At 44.2% G+C, this 21,241-nt stretch overlaps 1 protein-coding gene across 6 annotated transcripts in view; it reads left to right on the forward strand.

Moving 5' to 3' along the window:
* Positions 1 to 21,241, forward strand: part of hsf4 (heat shock transcription factor 4) — a 68,972-nt gene that overhangs the window by 41,376 nt on the left and 6,355 nt on the right. For 3 of the 6 annotated variants that reach the window (XM_072547786.1, XM_072547788.1, XM_072547789.1), the window contains 8 exons: positions 2,634 to 2,758; positions 3,299 to 3,374; positions 5,243 to 5,307; positions 10,670 to 10,769; positions 11,536 to 11,669; positions 13,708 to 13,923; positions 18,690 to 18,795; positions 19,907 to 19,972. In XM_072547786.1, the coding sequence (XP_072403887.1) occupies positions 2,634 to 2,758; positions 3,299 to 3,374; positions 5,243 to 5,307; positions 10,670 to 10,769; positions 11,536 to 11,669; positions 13,708 to 13,923; positions 18,690 to 18,795; positions 19,907 to 19,972 (888 nt within the window). The remainder of the gene's footprint in view (positions 1 to 2,633; positions 2,759 to 3,298; positions 3,375 to 5,242; positions 5,308 to 10,669; positions 10,770 to 11,535; positions 11,670 to 13,707; positions 13,924 to 18,689; positions 18,796 to 19,906; positions 19,973 to 21,241) is intronic. The other 3 variants (XM_072547787.1, XM_072547791.1, XM_072547792.1) reach the window with 3 other exon arrangements.

Consider the following 21,241-nt stretch of genomic DNA (forward strand, 5'->3'; position numbering starts at 1 on the left):
AACAACCCTACAATACAGGTTGTTATTTTAAAGAAAAGACACCATTTACGGAGAGCAAAGCAAATGAAGAAGTATTTTGTCAGGCTTTAAATGAAAAGCAGAATTCAAACAACATTTTTTGGGTCAGGATGGGTTGTGTTTAATGAATATTTTGTCTCAAGGTGGCTGTCATTTCAAAATGTTGGCTGCTCCTTGGTTCAGAGCTTAAAAATGTGTTGCTGGAAAAGCACAGCAGGTCAGGCAGCATCAAAGGAACAGGAGAATCGATGTTTCGGGCATAAGCCCTTCCTCAGGAGATGATGGTTTGGTGGTGGGAGGTGGGGTCATGGTCAAGAGGGCAGTAGGAGGAGGTGTCCACGAGCTGGCGTTTAGCCTCAGCAATATACATCAGTGCGCCAAACTATCACCGCGCCTCCTTTGTCTGCCGGTTTGGTGGTGAGGTTGGGGTTGGAGCGGAGGGCTGCACGTCACCATCAAACCGGCAGACAAGGGAGACGCGGTGGTAGTTTGGTGCACCTCCAAATGCGGACACCTCCTCCTACTGCCCCCTTGACCATGACCCCACCTCCCACCACCAAACCATCATCTCCCAGATCATCCATAACCTCATCACCTCAGGGGATCTCCCATCCACCACCTCCCACGTCACAGTCCCACAACCCCGCACCGCCCATTTCTACCTCCTGCCCAAAACACACAAACCTGACTGCCCCGGCCGACCCATTGTCTCAGCCTGCTCCTGCCCCACCGAACTCATCTCTGCATACCTCGACATGGTGGTGTCCCCCTTAGTCCAAGAACTCCCCACTAACGTTCGGGACACCCCCCACGCCCTCCACCTCCTCCATGATTTTTGCTTCCCCGGTCCCTAACGCCTTATCTTCACCATGCACATCCAGTCCCTGTACACCTCCATCCCCCATCACGAAGGACTCAAAACCCTCCCCTTCTTCCTTTCCCACCGACCCAACCAGTACCCTTCCACTGACACCTTCCTTCGACTGACTGAACTGGTCCTCACTCTGAACAACTTCTCTTTCCAATCCTCCCACTTCCTCCAAACCAAAGGAGTAGCCATGGGCACCTGCATGGGCCCCAGCTATGCCTGCCTCTTCGTTGGATATGTGGAACAGTCCATCTTCCGCAGCTACACTGGCCCCACCCCTCAACTTTTCCTCCGTTACTTCGATGACTGTATCGGCGATGCCTCGTGCTCCCACGAGGAGGTTGAACAGTTCATCCACTTTACCAACACCTTCCACCCCGACCTCAAATTTACCTGGACCGTCTCAGACTCCTCCCTCCCCTTCCTAGACCTCTCCATTTCTATCTCGGACGATCGACTCAACACGGACGTTTACTATAAACCGACCGACTCCCACAGCTACTTAGACTACACCTCCTCCCACCCCGCCCCCTGTAAAAACGCCATCCCATATTCCCAATTTCTTCGCCTCCGCCGCATCTGCTCCCAGGAGGACCAATTCCAATACCGAACAACCCAGATGAACCCTTCCTCAAAGACCGCAATTTCCCCTCAGACGTGGTTGACAATGCTCTCCTCCGCATCTCCTCAACTTCCCGCTCCTCCATCTTTGAACTTTACTAATACCTTCCACCCCGCCCCTCCAATCGCCACCAGGACAGAACCCCACTGGTCCTCACCTACCACCCCACCAATCTCCAGATACATCATATCATCCTTTGTCATTTCCGCCACCTCCACACAGACCGCACCCCAAGGATATATTTCCCTCCCCACCCCTATCAGCGTTCCAGAAAGACCACTCCCTCCGTGACTCCCTCGTCAGGTCCACACCCCCCACCAACCCAACCTCCACTCCCGGCACCTTCCCCTGCAACCGCAAGAAATGCAAAACTTGCGCCCACACCTCCCCCTCACTTCCCTCCAAGGCCCCAAGGGATCCTTCCATATCCGCCACAAATTCACCTGCACCTCCACACACATCATTTACTGCATCCGCTGCACCTGATGTGGCCTCCTATACATTGGGGAGACAGGCCGCCTACTTGTGGAACGTTTCAGAGAACACCTCTGGGACACCTGCACCAACCAACCCAATCACCCCGTGGCTCAACACTTCAACTCCCCCTCCCACTCCGCAAGGACATGCAGGTCTTTGGCCTCCTCCATCGCCAGACCATGGCAACACGACGCCTGGAGGAAGAGCGCCTCATCTTCCGCCAAGTAACCCTCCAACCACAAGGGATGAATGCAGATTTCTCCAGCTTTCTCATTTTCCCTCCCCCCACCTTATCTCAGTCCCAGCCCTCAGATTCAGCACCGCCTTCTTGACCTGCAATCTTCTTCCCGACCTCTCTGCCCCACCCCCTCTCCAGCCTATCACCCTCAACTTAACCTCCTTCCACCTATCGTATTCCCAACGCCCCTCCCCCAAGTCCCTCCTCCTTACCTTTTATCTTCGCCTGCTTGGCACACCCTCCTCATACCTCATACATCGATTCTCCTGCTCCTTGGATGCTGCCTGATCTGCTGCACCTTTCCAGCAACACATTTTTAAGCTCTGATCTCCAGCATCTGCAGTCCTCACTTTCTCCTGCTTCTTGGTTCAGATCATCACCAGCTCTGTCTCTGCTTTCTCCATCACTAGGTGTCAGTTATGAAGAGTGAGGAAACCAAAGTACGTCAGGAAGATGTCAGCAAACTGCTTTACGACATGCAGCTGATGCGAGGTCACCAGGAGAGCATGGACTGTCGGCTAAAAGACATGAAACAGTCAGTATCGCTCCTATGGTTGGCTTTGTAATGTATTGGCTAGATTGCCGCACCATGGAGTCAAACCTGGTTCAATCCAGCTGCTGGGCAAAGTGGATGGTAAACATTGTGCTGGGTTCAAGTCTTATTGTATCTCCCTGCCAACCATAATGTGGGATGTGTCTGAGAAATCCTCATTTGATCCCAAGTGGATATGATTTCACTCTGGAAGTCCACCTGAATTTGACACTTATTTGCTAACTGTGTCAGAGGTGTTTGGTGTGACAATGAAGGGAAAAACAGTAAAATCCTTTTTTGTGTGCAACATGACGTATCCTCACCTGAGTACTCCCAAAAAAAAACATTGGGAACATTTGGGAGTGAACTGGAGCAGGCATTGGGTGTTGTAAAAGAGCTGGGTGTTGCACCCAGTGTAGCAGTCATGATGCTATTCTGCTGTTGCAATGGTCAATGGTAGATGCTCTCATTGAGAATCTCCTTATTCAGCTTGAGCTGTTTTATCACTGGCAGCTCTTTAACACTCTCTCTCTTTGTCTTCAGTCAGAATGAAGTGCTGTGGCGGGAGGTTGTCTCTCTTCGACAGAAACACATGCAGCAGCAGAAGGTGATTAATAAGGTGAGCGATCCTGTTCAATTTCTCAATGCTGTTGCTTTCTCTGCTATATAAAGGCTTGGGAAAACTAGTCAGGCACTTGCTTCTACATCTTTGAGAATCCGTCTCCAATAACCAGACAGGAGGGAGATACAGAGGCTTGAATCTTCTGTTTTGTCGGATGCCTTGTTCAAAAGGGGCTGGGGATACCTACGTTGACTCTTCTTCCAATCAGGCAGATTGGAGAGTAGCAATGGCCTTCCCTCTAGAGGTCAAGTGCCAGGTGCACAGGTCCTGCTCAGTGAGGCAGCTCTTGGACCTGGCAGTACCAACACAAGGATAATCAAGATGGCGAGACTGATGTGCCAGGGTGGTGAGGACTTCATGGGGAAAGCCAGACAGAAGGTCTTGGAAGTTACTCTATGCTAGAGTGAGGAAGGTGGTGGTATTTTGCAAAGACCCTATCATTCTGAATTAAGTTATTGCATCCAGGACTGATGGCCCCCAGCACAGTCTTTCCCTGAACTTATATCCCGGCTGTGCCCCTTTGGAACAGCATATTTATTGTGTCTGTGCATCGGTGGTTCTGTCACTTAATGGTATGAAGATTTTTAATGGCTTGTGTTGTGCCCCAGTTTGTAACACCTTACCAATTTAATAAGTGAGTAAAACCATCTTTTATTAAAGATCAGGCTGAGAAAACTCGGTGATTTTCCATCAGTCCCAATCAGGTCATTGATAGCTGGTGAGAAGGGGCCTGGTTCAATAGAAGCTTCCCACCAGAAATCCTTACCCTTCATGATATGAGTCCACAACTTCACCTTTAATGCTGGCAGAGGCCTGGGAAATCTGCCTGTAATTTTACCTGGAAAATTATTTACGCTGTACAGTGATGTCAAAGGTTATGTTTGTGCTTGCAAACGCAGGCAGCTGAGCCTGTTTGTTTGAAGGGTGATTGGATAGTTAGTAAGAGGTGACAGAGGTTGTTTGAGAGAGATTATCAAGACCGAGAGATGACTGGATTTGTCTCTGGTAGATGTATAGTTCCAGGGTGGATGGTTGGTTTGCTATGCAGAGTAATGCCAACAACGCGAGTTCAATTCCCACACCAACTGAAGTCACCTTGAAGGACTGGGTCTGTGTGGGATGCTCTTCAGAGGGTCCATGTGAAAGTGATGGGCCGAATGGCCTGTTTCAACACTATAGAGATGCTATGAATCTCCTTCTCACCCTTTCCCCTCACCTGAGGTATGGTGACCCTCCGGTTAAACAACCAGCAGTCATCTTGCACACTTTCCAATGAGATAGCAGCCCTGTGCTATCTTTATTTTTAGTTGCAGGGGAAATGTGATTGAGGATGGCATTTGGCAAAGTGGTTAGCACTGCTGCCTCACAGCGCCAGAGGCCTGGGTTCAATTCCACCCTGGGGCTGTCAATGTGGAGTTTGCACATTCTCTCTGAGTTCTTTTGGGTGCTTCGGTTTCCTTCCACAGTCACAAAGATGTGCAGGTAAGGTAGATTGGCCATGCTAAATTGCCCCACAGTGTCAAGGATGTGTAGATTAGGTGGGGGTGCTGGATCTGTGTGGGATGCCCTTCGGAGGGTCAGTGCAGTCTTAATAGGTCAAATAGCCACTTTCCACATGTAGGGCTCTTTGAGGTGTGTGGTTTAAGGGAAGAGAGGTGACTAAAGAACTAACCAAAAGAGACACATGGAAGGAAAGGTAACTGCAGTGTTGGTTAAGCGTACGTGGTTGGAGGCAGAATTTGTCCAGTTGACCTCCCCGTGCCCTGCTGATTAACCTGAGCTCATGAAAATGTGGCGTTGTGACCTGCCCTGTCATGATCTGCTGACTCACCGTGCTAACACCTGCCTCTGATCTCTGTTAACAGCTGATTCAGTTCCTGCTCAGCCAGCTCCAATCGAACCACAACACAATCGGGCTGAAGAGAAAGCTGTAAGTATTGAGAGCAGCAGCAGAGTGTGACTGATTCCCATTCACTGGACCCAGGCTTGCCTCTGAATAATCAGGTGACCTGTTACCATGTGAACACTGAGTGAATAGATTCAGATCGCTGAGTAAGAGCTGATGACCCAATTCATTCAGCTCTGGCTGCTGTGGTGAGCAGATATCAGTGTGTTATACAATAGACCCTGCTAACTCAGCCTCTGTTGTTTCAGGGACTTGGGGCTGAGGTTAAGAGGAACTTTTGTTTCCTATTGAATTCCGGCCAGAGTATTGGGAGGAGGAAGGCAGTGTGTACTGAAATTCAGAAACTGAATGCTGCAGGCTCATCAATTTACTCCAGTTGTGTTTTGAAGCAGTGATGTTTGAGATTAGATCAACAATTAAAATGCCAGAGCCCAACGCTGAGAGGCCTGGGGCTAAATGTTCTGGCAGGAATGTGAGCTAGGAGGGAGGAATGGAAGGGGTTTCTAGTGTCAGCTGGTGTGCCAACACCCTGATACCCTGCCCAGCTTCAGCCCTGAACCCCCATCCTCCACCCTATTCCCATTCCAAACCCGGTAGCCAATGCTTCAGGCAGGTCTGGGGGCCTCCCCTCATTTCCCTGGGTGTGGGCTTGGACACGAGGCCGCTGTGGTGAGGGATTCTCCCTCCTCCATCCCTGCAACCCCAAACCACGTCCCTCCCCACCCAGAGTTGAGACTGCTGCCAGAGCCACTCCTTATTTGAAAAGGATGGTGAGAGTGAATGTCTGTGATGAAACATTCTGTCAGTTACTTCCCTTCCCCTGCAGCATGATGCATCTCTCAAAGTGCAAGCTGTTTGACCATAAAGCTTCAAGAGGATCTGAACTCCCACTCCCACCACCCCCACCCCCCCACTCCATAGCCAATTAGATGAAGAGTCTGTCTCTGTGCCAGTGAAAATCCCAAAGAGTGATTCTTTGCCCCAGGTACTGCCACAGGACTCTGACATGGTTCCAACTCCTGCTTCTCACTCCCAGAGGAGAGGAGCAGCGAGTGAGTTACAAATACTCACCGAGACCCATGACCTTTCCATCTAGCAAACTCCTCCATTCCCCTCGGAATATCCTGGCACATCCTGTCTGCAGCAATCTGTCAGGGACGTGCAAAAGATAATGCAAAATGCAGCCATGCCCCTTCATGGATGTAGAGGAATAGGAATTTTGTGATTAATTGAAATGATGTCGAGGAACCAGTGTTGCACTGGAGTGGACAAAGTTAAGCATCACACAACACCAGGTTATAGTCCAACAGGTTTATGTGGAAGGACTCCGAAAGCTAGTGCTTCCAAATAAACCTGATGGACTGTAACCTGATACTGTGTGATGTTTAACTTTGATAATTGAAAGCAATAGAAGGTAGCGAACAACCTCAAGAATGCACTTTAATATTGATATTCCACTGATGGTGATCGATTATACAAGCTTTATTCTGGCTGCATCTGAAATCACCAGATGGGAACACTGCACAGAACTGACTCTCTAGAAGTATACGTGACTTCCGACATGGTCCCTGAACAGGTGGGTAAGGAATCGAGGATGGGGTGAGGGAACGTGAAGTCTGCATTCAGGAGGACTGGAGTCATCTGTGATAGTGCAGGTTTATTGTGTCCATGAGGGGTCTGGATGAGTTCAGCTGCTCTATCTGGCCCACAGTGAACCTTTAGTTAGTAAAGGAGAGCTCACTTACCTGGATAACCCCAGCCTTAGATCCTGGCTGCCACTGACTGTTGCTGACCAGTTTGAAAATGGTACATGATTCAGCACCATGTACGCACCCTGTTGCTGGCATGTCTTTGATGTGAAATTATGTCCCCTTTCCTTTGCAGCCTACTGCCTCCCCACACCATCCTGTGTTTTCTATATTCCCCTCAATCTGGCCTCATGTGTATCGCCAATTTTGGCCCTTCAGCTATTTGAGTGCTAAACTCTGGGAATTCCCATCTGAAACCTTTCTCATCTTTGCATTCCTGATCCTGTCCTAACCACTCTCTATGTGGTTAAGTGTTGATGATCTTCCAATGAAGAGGCTTAGGCTGTTTTAAAACATAAAAGTGTTACATGAATGCAATAGAACCAGCAGGAGTCCAGTGTAAACCCTGCTCCCATTGCTGTCAGTTGACTGGTTGCGTTAAAATTAACCCCAACGTATTATGCAACAGATTTGTAATAAAAATGTGACAGACCTTATCATGTTCATCGGTGTAGTATTTCCTGACCATTTTTGAAAACTTGTTTAAGGTATGAATAATTATATTATTGTAATGACTTATTCTTTCTTCCTTAATCTCAGACAGACTGGATCAGTTAGGGCTATTTTTTTCACTGGAGTTTAGAAGGAGGAGGGGGAATCTCATAGAAATGTACAAAATTCTCAAGACTCGACAAGTTAAACATAGGAAGGGTGTTCCTGATGACCAGGGGTTACAGTTGAAGGATGTAGAGGCTAGGCCATCTACAACCGCGATGAGGAGATGTTCCTTCACACAGAGTGGTAAACCTATGAGATTCTCTGCCTCAGAAAGCATTGGAGGCTGAAACATTGAATGTTTTCAAGAAGGAGTTTGATATTGTTCTTGGACCTAAAAGGAAGCAAAGGTTATGGGAATGAAGCAGAAACAGAACGCAGAGCTGGATGGTTAACTGTAATCACTTTCAATAAGGGAGCAGGCTTGAAGGGCTGAATCGCCTATTCTGTTCCTATTTTCTGTTTCTGTGTAAACACCGTTTATGTTTAATAGATAATCAGTACATAATACTAAGGACAGACTCTTGGGGCATAGTGGTAGTGTCCCTACCTCTGGTAACACTGATTTCAGAAAGTTCACATCCTAACTGCACCAGCAGTGTGAACAAACTGATTAAAAATATTTTTAACGAGGATGTAAAACTAATTTACTTTTAATCTTTTATCATATTATGATATTCAGAAGCAGCATGAAACTTACTGCTAGTGTTAAACAGCCATCTCGTATTGTGCATCTCTCTAGACCCACCCTTCTTCCTACATACCAGAATCCTGGAATAGTGCATGCTGGATATTGTAGTTCCACAACAACAGAGTAAATATGACATCTTCCATAGTGCAGCTATGTCCCTATCTACAGAAGCTGGAAAGCTCCAGGTGAAATTTTCACTGTGGCTCCCAACTCTGGGTGGTAGAATTAGCTCACATCAGGGAAACCTTGCACATTACTAACAGTTAATTTTTAAAAATTTTGTTTTGTGGGATGTGAGCCTAACTTTTCTTGAGTTGCTGGTGGAGAGCTACCTTCTTGAACTTCTATGTTGCAATGGTGTTGCCAGTGGGATTGCTATTAGTAGTTCAACAGTTGGTTTCAAGGCTTTTGGTTTTGTAGGTTATTGAAACTCTCTTGTCCTGATTCCTTTTGACAGTAGCTGACTGTCAGCACTCAGAGTAAGGGAGAGACTTTTCCCTTTGCTTTACCTGTTGTGCAGGGGTATTTACTAGGAGCTGAGACCCTCCTAACACAAGAGTCTACACATCAGGGATGTCAGAATACTGGCACACACAGGCCCCTATTGAAGTGCACTTTTAACCCACTCCCTTTGTCTTCTTGAAAAGGAGAGTAAATACAAATAATTCTCTCACCCAGACTGCTGTCGTTAATCTTCATTTTAAGTATGGCAGACTACTAAGAGATTATAAATTCAATTTATAAGCATTTCCTTTGTCACTTCATCAAGTATGACATACAGAGTGCCGCTCTCCAGGCAGCCGCTGAATTTATATCTGCAGTCAACTTTTGATTGTGTTCTTCGTTTTAAAAAAAATCCATGTTGTATTTAAAGTTCACAATGTCCATAGATGACAGAGGTTATGATGGTTATAACAACTTCCCAATCCTAATTGTCCTTGGCAGGCTGTAGCTGTCAGGGTTCTGCAAGAATCAGAACTTGGGCCTCAAATGTTTCCAATCTGTATCAATGACTTGGATAAGGGGACTGAGTGCAAGGTTATTCAAATTTACTGATAATTCAGTGGTAGGTGGCAAAGTATCAAGGAGAACACTAAAATTCTACAAAAAGAAATTAGTTAAATGACTGTTAAGATGGCAGATGGAACATAATGGGAAATGTGACATTTACTACTTTGGTAGGAAAAATCGAAAAGTAGATTGGTAAAAGTAGACTGGAAATTGTTGGTGATCACAATTCTATCCACATGAAACACTTAAAATGTAACATGTTGATGTAACAACCATTTATAGAGTCATACAACATAAAAACAGACCCTTCGGTTCAATGTGTCCATGCTGACCAGATATCCTGAATTAATCTAGTTCCATTTGCCAGCTGTTGACCCATATCCCTTTAAACTCTTCCTATTCATATACCCATCCAGGTGCCTTTTAAATGTTGTAGTTGTACCAGCCTCCACCACTTCCTCTGGCAGCTCATTCTATACTCTCAGCGCCCTCTGCATGAAAATGTTGCTCCTTAGGTCTCTTTTTATATCTTTCCCCTCCCCCTAAAACTATGCCCTCTAGTTTTGGACTCCCCCCACCCTGGGGAAAAGGCCTTGTCCATTTATCCTATCCATGCCCCTCATGATTTTATAAACCTCCAAAAGGTCACTCCTCAGACTTCGATGCTCCAGGGAAAACAGCCCCAGCTTATTCAGCGTCTTCCTATACTCAAACCCTCTAACCCTGGCAATATCCTTGTAAATCTTTTTTGAACTCCTTCCTATAGTAGGGAGACCAGAATTGCATGCAGTATTCCAAAAGTGGCCTAACCAATGTCCTGTAAATGACCTCCCAACTCCTATACTCAGTGCTCTGACCAATAAAGGAAAGCTTACTAAACGCCTTCTTCACTACCTTGTCTACTTGTGACTCCATTTTCAAGGAATTATGAGCTTACTGTGTCTTGGTAACTTAAACTTGAACTTAAGTTGCTAGCTTGGTAATGTAAAGTAGTTTGTGCTTTATTGACTCTAACTATGTTGGAGATTTTGGAAAAGTGATACCTTGTGTGATGATGCACTGAAGCCACACTTGAGCATTACAGGAGCCAACATGTATTATTTGCAAAAGTATAGGTTGTACCTTGACAACTTATACTTTAGCTATTGCCTCATCTAGTGATTTAGCTATGCTGTTTGGATAACTAATTATGAATTTGGATTTTGCGCAAGTATCTGTTATGTAATTTAAACATGCTAAAGTGGCAACCTTCTCCCCTTTAACATAGCCCTCCACATAAACAATATCACCTGCTTGTGCAGCTATTCAGACAAGTACCAATCTGATACTCCCTAACAGTCCAAAACCATGGGTTTGATCAATTTTACTGTTCTTCTAATAGGCCTCTGATGTTGGATGATGGTAGTTCTGCACCTCCTGTGTCTAAATACGTTCGACATCTATCAATAGAACCTCTTCAGGACACCTATTTCATTCAGTCGGTAAGTGAATTGTGGCTGGCATCAAGGCAACAGCATTACAAAGTCTGCTTGGTAACATCCTGTTCATCTGAGTGTGGAGGTTCTGTTTAATCTGGCCAAAGGGGTTCTTTGAAAAGGACAACGATAGCACACTGTGATGCATATGTCCCTGATATACCTGTACATCTCTGAGACTTGCATTATACAACAATTGAAATTCCTCTCTATCCCACGTCTCTGCTTTTCTCCTGAAAGTGTTTATTCTTGCTGGAATTAAAAGTTATTAAAAGTCCTTTGCTACCTTACCCAGGTTTCTATTCTTCTTGAGTGACCTTAGATAATGAGGAACTGTTCAAAGTTTGGTAGAAGATTTGTAGCTTGGGTGCTCGTTGTTGTGGTTCTGTTCGCCGAGCTGGGAATTTGTCTTGCAATGAGGAACTGTGTGTGCTACAACACATCTAAACCCGATTACATTCTTAGTTGAATGGATGCACTTTCACTTTATGGCAGCCTTCAGTTCCCCTTCTCAATAATATTTGGTCATGCCTGAAGCTCTGGTTATTTTGGTGATAGCAGTTTTAGCAATATTGATGGATGGATATATGAATAGGAAGGGTCTGGAGGGATATGGGCTGGATCTGGCAAGTGGAACGAGACTAGGTTGGGATACCTGGTCAGCATGGACGAGTTGGACTGAAGGGATTGTTTCCATGCTGCACATCTCTATGACTCTATAATGTTGTACTTGTACTAATATTGTTACATTGGTCACTCTGCTTACTCCCAGCCGTCCACAGAAGCCGCCTCCTGTTCCAATACCTACACCAATAGTCCTCTTCCTGGTGGTCCAATTATTTCTGATGTCACAGAGCTGCCCCCAACCAGCTCTGCAACCATTGCATCTGGCACAGAGCAGCAAAGGTGAGTCAGTGGAAACATGCACTCAAGAAGACACCTTTGGCGCTGCTTTGTAATTTCTGTGAATGGAAATAGGCACCTTAGCTTAGATTGGTCATTTGGTTGCTGACGTGAAATATGGACACTGCAGCAGCATGGAAAAGCTCATAAACACATTCAAACTGAGCTCCACACTTGCTGGAGGATGATGAAAATTGGGGGGAAGAATATCCCTTTCCTCTTCACTTAATGAAAGCCCTGTCTGAGAATTAGGGACTGGATTTGGCTCAGTCGTAGCACTGTTGCCTCTGAGCCATTACACAATGGGAATTCACAGCTTTGAGTGTTAGTTGGTTGTTAGTTCAGGCCTCACTCCAGAAAGTGGACCACAATCTAGACAGTCAATACCAAGGGAGTGCTGCACTGTGCATGGCCCTCTTTCAAATTAGGCATTATCTACCATCAGCTGGAAGTCATTGGTACCGTGATGTTAATTTCCAGAAGAACTAGGAGGTGACCCTAATATCCAGCCAATATTTATCCCTCAAACAAAACTTAAAATAGATTATCTGATCACTTTCACATTGCTGCTTTGGGAAGCTCGCTGTGTGCAGATGGGCTACCACATTTTCTAGTTCTATGTTCTAATTTGCAACAGTGATTACATAGATTGTAAAGCACCTACAGACATCCTGTGGTCAGAAAAGATGCTACATAAATGCAAGTCTTCCTTATTTAAAAAAAAACATCTGCACTAACAAACTGTTAGTGATCGCTGCTCTAGGGAATATTATGCGAAGTGCTGGTTAAAAACTGACAAAGTTCTAGAAGATTCTCATGAGTTCTATCCTGAGCTTTACTAATGTAACAAAGTAAGGGAGTTGTTGTAATATTGATTTGTTTGTGTTTTTAATAGCATACCGAAAGATTTCAAACTCTGTGTGAAGTTGAACAGACCATTCAGAAAGTGGGAAGGGGAGGGTTACATGTGATCTGTGGTCTAAATGCTACAGTGCCTTTTTTCTAAAAATCATTTAAAAAGTTAAATTATGTTCCTACATCTGCCTTTTTGCATTGTTTTCAATGCAAAGATACAGCCTAAGACGGAGTGTATTTGGGGTCCAATTAGCTCCTGCACAGATATATATTTAAGGGAATCTAGATACAGCAGATCATACCAAAAGGAACAGGCTATTTAGCTCCTTGAGCCTGTTCTGCCATCTATTTAGATTTTAGCTGATCTGAAGCCATCAGTGTGTGGCTCTGGATGTCATTTCAGGTGGCTAAGAGGGGAGTTATCCACCATTTACAGGCAGGGAGCCCTGCTGACTGCTATCCTGGATTCAGGGTAATGCCCTGTGTTTGAGATGGTATTGGCAATCTTGGTGCCAGTGCAGATCTTGGCACATCTGCTATCTCTGTACATACCAATATCAGGGAACAAAACCCCTGCCTTCTGGCTTTGCCATATAAGCTTCAAGCCCTGGCTGATGCAGCATACACTTTTGGAGCAGCACGGGGTGGCTCAGTGATTAGCACTGCTGCCTCCCAGCGCCAGGAATCCAGGTTCGATTCCAGCCTTGAGCGACTGTCTGTGTGGAGTTTGCACGTTCTCCCCGTGTCTGCATGGGTTTCCTCCGGGTGCTCTGATTTCCTCCCACAGTCCAAAGATGGGCAGTTCAGGTGAATTGGCCATGCTAAATTGCCCTTAGTGTTCAGGGATGTGTAGGTTAGGTGTATTAGTCATGTGTAAATGTAGAGTATTAGGGTAAGGGAATGGGTTTGCATGGGATATTTTTCAAAGCATCGGTGTGAAGTTGTTGGGCTGAAGGGCCTGTTTCCACATTGTAGGGATTCTATGAAACTCCAGCTGAATCTTCTGAAATAGAATTAAAGTTTCTGCTTCTTATATCACAATGACATTTGTCATGTGATACTATAATGATGGGGTAATAGTTCCTCTAGAACTGCTATTTGCTATTGATGGCCTGTAAGCTGATTTCTGTGTTGCTGATTAAATAAAGGATCCTGAACTCAACTTTTCCAATGTCTCGATATGTAGGGAGAAATGCCTGATGGTGATTAAGGAGGAGCCAGCCAGTCCAGGGGTTGGAGTCCAGGTCCAAGCAGACACTGTGGTTTCGGGGAACCCATGTAGTGCATGTCTGGAGCCTCCAGTTTTACCAGTGTCTGTTGTGGAGTCTGTTTTGGAGGGCAGGCCCACTTGCAACACAGTGCAGCACCTGGATAAGAGAGGAAGGATGGCTCCTTTAGACAGGTGAGGCTTCGCTCAGTGGGTGAGATTTTTAATGGCAATGGACAGAGTGAAACGTTGTCCTTTTGCCAGCATTTCACTATAGGAATTAACATGTATTGTAAAGTTACAACTGAAAAGGTGCCCCCTTCATAAGACCCCAAAAAAAACAGGAATAGGACCCCAATGATAACATCATTGCTGATTTAAGACTTGAATTCATCTTTCCTCCCCAATCCCTTGAATCCCCTAGATTGAAAAATGTATCTATTTGTCTTATATCCTGGAATAATAGTTGAACATCCACATGAGCATGCCCATCTGCTGTTATTCAAATTTAACAGCCTTGTTTCAGACTGAATTACCTCACTTTCAAACATCATGTAAAATTCCATCATTAGATTAGATTACTTACAGTGTGGAAACAGGCCCTTCGGCCCAACAAGTCCACACCGCCCCGCCGAAGTGTAACCCACCCATACCCCTACATCTACATCTATATCTACCCCTTACCTAACACTACGGGCAATTTAGCATGGCCAATTCACCTGACCTGCACATCTTTGGACTGTGGGAGGAAACCAGAGCACCCAGAGGAAACCCACGCAGACACGGGGAGAACGTGCAAACTCCACACAGTCAGTCGCCTGAGGCGGGAATTGAACCCGGGTCTCTGGGACTGTGAGGCAGCAGTGCTAACCACTGTGCCACCGCACTGCCCACTAATCATAGTGTGATTACTCATCCCTAAAGGTTATTTTACAAACAAGATTATTAATTAATCCTACTTAATTACTAAATACATCTAAAATAGCATGTCCTTGATGTAAAACCATACCTAATACACTCCCAAGATTCTTCATCCACAGCTCGAGTGCTCAGTTGGTTTGAAATCACCACGGTAACTGTGTTGCACATATTATAAGCTTCTCATCTCCTGACTAATACCACGCCCCACATGACCACTACTATGTGGTGGCTTGTAAGTGACGCCAACCCAATGTCTGCTGTCCCTTCATGTTTCTTCTTCCCACCCAATTAGATTTCACACATTGTTCTTCCAAGCTAAAATCCGTTCATAACAAGGTAAGTGATCTAAAAGCACAAATAGAAATGCATGTGTATAATCTAATTGCCATTTGAGAAACATAGCTGCAAGGTGACCAGGAGTGAGGACCGAATATTCAAGGATACTCCATGTTCATTAAGGGCAGGCAAGAAGGAGAAGGAGGTGGGACTGTGCTGATAATAAAGGATAAGATTGGTATATTAGTGTGGGAGAATTTCAGATTGGAAAAATAATGTGTGAAATCTAACCAGGCGGGAATAAGAAACACAAAGGGACAGCAAACATTGGATTGGAGTCACTTACAGGCCACCACATAGTAGTGGTCATGTGGGGTGTATCTCAATCAGGAGATGAGAAGCTTGTAGCATGTGCAACACAGTTACCATGGTGATTTCAAACCAACTGAGCACTGGAGCTGTGGATGATGAATTTTGGGAGTGTATTAGGTATGGTTTTACATCGAGGACATGCTATTTTAGGTGTTGTATTAAGTAATTAAATAGGACTAATTAATAATCTTTGTAAAATAACCTTTAGGGATGAGTAACCACAATATGATGGAATTTTACACGATGCTTGAAAGTGAGGTAATTCAGTCTGAAACAAGGCTGTTAAATTTGAATAACATGGCTAACAAAAGATGTTTGGGATTGTATGAGATGAAAAGTCCTACAAAATTGCTATTAACAAAAGGATTGAAAGGTTTACAGACATCAAAAGGAGACTATGAAACTGATGAGAAAGGGAAAACAGATTATGAAGTGATGCAATCTCACAAAAACAGACTATAAAAGCTTCTATTGGTTCGTAAAAAGGAAATGTTTGGTAAGGTCTAGGTCCATTAAGGAGCGAATCAGGATAATTTATATTGGGGGTATAGGGAAGTAGTAGAGAAGCTAAATGATTATTTTATATCTGTTTTCATAGGGCAAGATATCAGAAATCTCCCTAAATCCATGGCAGAGTGAATGAGGAATTGGAGGGAATTAGCATTAGAAGATTTTATTGAAGAAGTTATTGGGACTGAAAGCCAATCAATCCCCAGGACCAGATGATCTACCTCCTAATGTGTTGAAGGAAGTGATGATAGAGATAGATGAGAGGGGTAGAGATAGTCAATGCACTGGGGATTATCTTCCAAGGATCAGTACTTCAGTGCTAGCTATTCACAATATATATCAATGATTTGGAGTTGGGGATCAAATGTAATCTTTCCAAATCTGCAGAATTAACAAAACTAAGTGGGAATGTGTGTTGTGAGGAAGATGTAAAGTAAAGAAAATGACAGGCTTAGGATTTGAACACGGTTAATGGAATATAATGTGGAAAAATGTGAGGTTCTACACTTTGGGAGAAGAAACCCATGTGCAGAGTATTTCTTAAATGGTGCAAGATTGGAAAGTTTAGTCATAAAATGGACCTAGGTATTCTTGTCAATAAGTTACTGAAGGCTAACATGTAGGTGAAGCAAGCTATTAGGAAAGTTAATGGAATGGTAGCATTTATTGCAAGAGGATTTGAGTTCAGGAGTTGTGAAGTCTTGCTTCATTAGTATCAGTGTTTAGACTGCATGTGAAGCAGTGTGTGGACTTTGTCGTCTCCTCTCAGGAAGGATATTATTGCAACAGAGGGAGTGCTACAAAGGGTCACTAGATTTGTTTCTGGGGTGGCAGGCTGGTCCTACGAAGAGAAATTAGGTAAACTGGCTCTGTCTTCTCTAGAGTTTTAAAGAATGAGAGGTGATCTAATTGAAAACCTACAATATACTAATAGGGTTGATGTAGGTAAATATTTCCCTGGTTGAGGAGTCAAGAACCAAAGGGAACAATTTAATTATAAGAGAGATGCCACTTGGGCCTGAGATGAGAATTTCTTTACTCAGAGGATTGTGAAACTTTGGAATTCTGTACCATAGAAGGCTGTGGAAACAACATATATTTAAGGTAGAGATTGATAGATTTCTGATTATCCCCAAAGCCTTGTATGCCAATGATAATGTACGTAAAAGACATTGAAGTGTTTGATCGACACAATCGTATTGAATGGGGGCCAGGTCAGATAGCCTACTCCTGCTGGTATGTTCCACAGGCCAAAGATTTCAATGATTGACAACTTTCTAAATGAAGGCATTTTTGTTGAACAACAACTCTTGACAAGCCCCTTCAGAATCTTAAGTTTCAATAAAATCCCCTCTCATTCTTCTAAATTCCCTCAATTTAGCCCAATCTTTTCAAACGTCTCACCATATGACAAGCCTTTGATCACAGAAATCAATTTTCTATATCTCCACGGCACTGCCTCCAAGGCAAGGCAAGGTGAGAGAAGTAGAAGGAGTACACATTACTCTAGGTGTGGTCTCATCAAAGACCCACATAAATTCTTATTCTTGTCCTCTAGCCTCCGTTCGACAAAGGACAATGTCCTATTTGCTTTCCTACTTTCTGAGTTACCTGAATGCTAACTTTGTGTTTCTCGTTCAAGGAGACACAAATCTCTCTGAATATCAACATCTTAAAATTTTGCCTCATCAAGGAAAGTGCACAAGCAATTCTCAATACTTTCAGCTAAGTCATTGCTATAAATTAAAGCCCATTGTTTCAAATGCAGTCAAACTGTGTCAGATTGTAAAATAGTGGACTTAGGGTAGTGTGCATCTTGCAGCTGCTGCTGAGATTGTCTTTTTTCTAGATTTACCTCTAGATTTTTTAGTTATTTTATTTCAGTAGTATACATGAATAGGAAATGTTTGGACGGATATCGACCAAGCACAAGCAGATGGGACTAGTCTGGTTTGGGTTTGGGTTTATCGTTGGCATGGATTGGTCGGACCGAAGGGTCAGTTTCCATGCTGTATGACTCTATTACGTTAAAAATGACTCATGGCCTGAGATGGAAATGCTGTGCTTGGTGGAGCTAAACTTGAATTTCTCCTGGGGATCAGTTGGCTGGACAGCTGGCTTGCAATGCAAAATGACGCTAATAGTTCAACTCCAACACTGGCTGAGGTCACTGTGAACGTCCCACCTTCTTAACCTCTCCTCTGGGCTGAGGCATGGTGACCCTCAGGTTAAACAACCACCAGTCATCTCTCTCGTGGGAGAGCAGTTACATGATCTGGTCAGGCAGTGGCGATTGCCTTCATCTTTTAATTACTATATTAACACTATATTAAATTACTTTAATTAACACTCCCACACTGATTTAACCTGCATCCCTTAATAATGTAAATCCATGTACACAACATCTCTAATATCTTGTTTCTTTTATTCACGTGTTCCTCCTCCATCTCCGTGCTTTTTGTTTTCGCTCTGTATACGTCTGTAATGATTATGATCAGGTAGAAGACATACCATCAGTGTTTCACTGTGCAGCCACCATAAGATGTAAATGAAATATCGTTTCCCTAATTATTTTTTTCCCCAGTGTGAAATGTGCACAGTCTCCACTCAAGTTGCAATGGGGAATAAAAAACTCCAGAATCTGATGTACAGAGTGTGGACTCTGCATCACAGACCTGAAACCGTGCTTGGGGCTATAACATACCCTGCATGTTGTGGGGTTTAAACAGCCTTTGTCTGTGCAACAGTAAAAATCCAACATGCAATGGTTGCTACATCTTTTAGGTTTTAAGAAAACAAAGGGAAATGGATAATCAAACAGCAGCAAATATTGGAAATAGGTTCACTGTAACACTTTGTAAAGAATTCTTTTGGGTTTACAGGACTGAGTTGCCTGAGCATATGCAGAGCATTGAGTTGAACCTGGATGGCTTGCATTCATTGCTTGGGAGCCAGCAGTATAGCCTGGAGCATTCGAGCGTTATGCATGTAAGTATTGGGTGAACACACCAGACTAATAGCATTCAAAACTGGATGTGAAAATGCTCTTTAAATATTGTGAAATATTTCTTCCTGAAAACTGAAGTGCTAGTTAACTCTAAATTAAGTCCAGCCGCTCCTCCACTGATGTGCTGATGCACATTGACCACAGAATCCACAGTGGAGCCTCACTAAGCGGTCTCTAAATCTCACCTAGATGGACAAGGGCATCGGGCATCACACATCTCCCACACATCTGCCAACTTTGTTCTTTTCAGGTTCTGGAAGTTGCAGGACAGCATGAGGTTTTTGAACATTTATTATTGCTTGTTCCTGATTTTTGTTCTTGCCTTACTCACGATGAACAAGCACCCAGAGGTTAATCACGGATTGCATTACTGCTTCAGTGTTTTGGATGGGGGGAGAGGAACAAAAGTAAAAGCAGCAGCATCCAGAAAGAGCCGCAGATGGGCCTAATGGACAAGAGGGGATGAGGGGAACTGTTCAATGATGGTCCACATCAGGTCTTGGGTAGAGAGGCTCGTGGGAATAAAAAGTGAATATGTGAGAACTCAGTTTTGTTAATGGTTACCATGAAGACAGCAAGTGTTTGATGAGGTAAGAGATAGTAAAATGTGCCCATGGGATTAGTAAATCAGCAACTCAGAAGGACATTGATCCGAGTGTCAGGGGAGGGAGGGGTGGTGAGTCAGGTTCAATTGAGAAGGGATGGAGAAGTGGCAAGTTGTGTACACCTTTGTTGCTCTTGTCCAGGTGAAGCCTTTCTTACATTGAATTCAGGTCCTGGGGAGGATGCTGCTGGAATAGGCCATCTTTGTCATGAAGAATTGCTGCCTGGTTCCTTCGGTCTGCCTAGAATTGGAGACACTAGATCCTGTGACATCAGTAGATTTTTCTGTTGGACCTCAATGTCTGTTCTTGCTGTCCCTTTCTCAATGCTTTATATGTTGCCGAGTAATAATGACCACCCCCCAACAATGCAGTCTGCCAGGTTTCACTGATTTCCTGATTGTGTGGTATCACAGTAAGAGAAAAGTAAATATACATGAATGAATAGATAGATAACTTCATTTTCTAAAGTGATCTCATTGCCCTGCAGATCTTCAATCCAAATCTTCCTGTAAATGAGCTGAACCTGACTGACATGGAGGCAAATCTTGCAATGGTAAGGGTAGGTGTGGAACAAATAGCTTGTGGAAACATAGAAGCAAAGAAATCACGGTTTGCATTCAATTTCCTCACTCTTCAATCTTTGTATGAATCCATCTCAGTAATCTAGGGTCTAGTAAGGAGAATAACAGTTAAGCATTCATCCTTTCTTCCCCTTTGGTCAGGAATAGTGTTAGAAAATACTTTTGCCCCTCATTCACAAAATTGTGGGCTTAAGTACAGCTCCAGCACTTAATATCAAATTCAAGGCCAGCAATTTGCTGTAGGAGTGCTGAGAGAAGGTGAGAGCTGAAGATGCTGGAGATCAGAGTCGACAAGTGTGGTGCTGGAAAAGCACAGCCGGTCAGGCAGCATCCAAGAAGCAGGAGAGTCGACATTTCTGGCATAAGCCCTTCACATTCCTGATGAAGGGTTTATGCCTGAAGTGTCGGCTCTCCTGCTCCTCAGATGCTGCCTGACCTGCTGTGCTTTTCCAGCGCCAGACTTTTCAACAATGTAGGAGTGCTTCACTATTGGGAGAGCTGTCTCTCAGGTGAGACATTAGACCATAAGGTTTAAAACAGAATGAGGCCATTCAGCCCTCCGAGTTTGCTCCGCAATTCAATCCATGGATGATAAGTTTCCCAACCCCAATCTCCTGCCTTCTCCCTGTAACCCTCTCCCTGTAACCTTTGATATTGAAGCAACTATCCTCAGTGATGGACAAAAAAGATTAAATTTCATGATGTGAAAGAAGAGTTGGACAGTTATTGCTGGTCTTCTGGTTAACATTTATCCCTCAATCTACACAACGAAAACAGTTTATCTGAGAATTTACACTTTGCTACTTGCCGGGAGCTTGCTGTATGCAATTTGACTGCTGGTTTCTCTGCTTTATACCACTGAATGCTGATTGAAAGTTCTTCATTAGCTAAGAAGTGTTTGGAATGCCCCAAAGTCCTGAAAAAGAGGGGTTTTTTAAATATTCACTAGGCATCTACTTTTGACACTCATCCTGAATTGTCTTGTGAAGGTGGCAACTCGCTCTGTGAGAGAGGTCATCAAGTCGACCTGATTTGGAGATGCCAGTGTTGGACTGGGGTGTACAAAGTTAAAAATCACACTACACAAGGTTATAGTCCAACAGGTTTAATTGGAAGCACTAGCTTTCGGAGCGTTGCTCCTTCATCAGGTGGTAGTGACCTGATGAAGGAGCGACGCTCCGAAAGCTAGTGCTTCCAATTAAACCTGTTGGACTATAGCCTGGTGTTGTGTGATTTTTAAT

Source organism: Chiloscyllium punctatum, chromosome 26, assembly GCF_047496795.1.
Source record: "Chiloscyllium punctatum isolate Juve2018m chromosome 26, sChiPun1.3, whole genome shotgun sequence".
In the NCBI taxonomy this organism is placed as follows: Eukaryota; Metazoa; Chordata; class Chondrichthyes; order Orectolobiformes; family Hemiscylliidae; genus Chiloscyllium; species Chiloscyllium punctatum.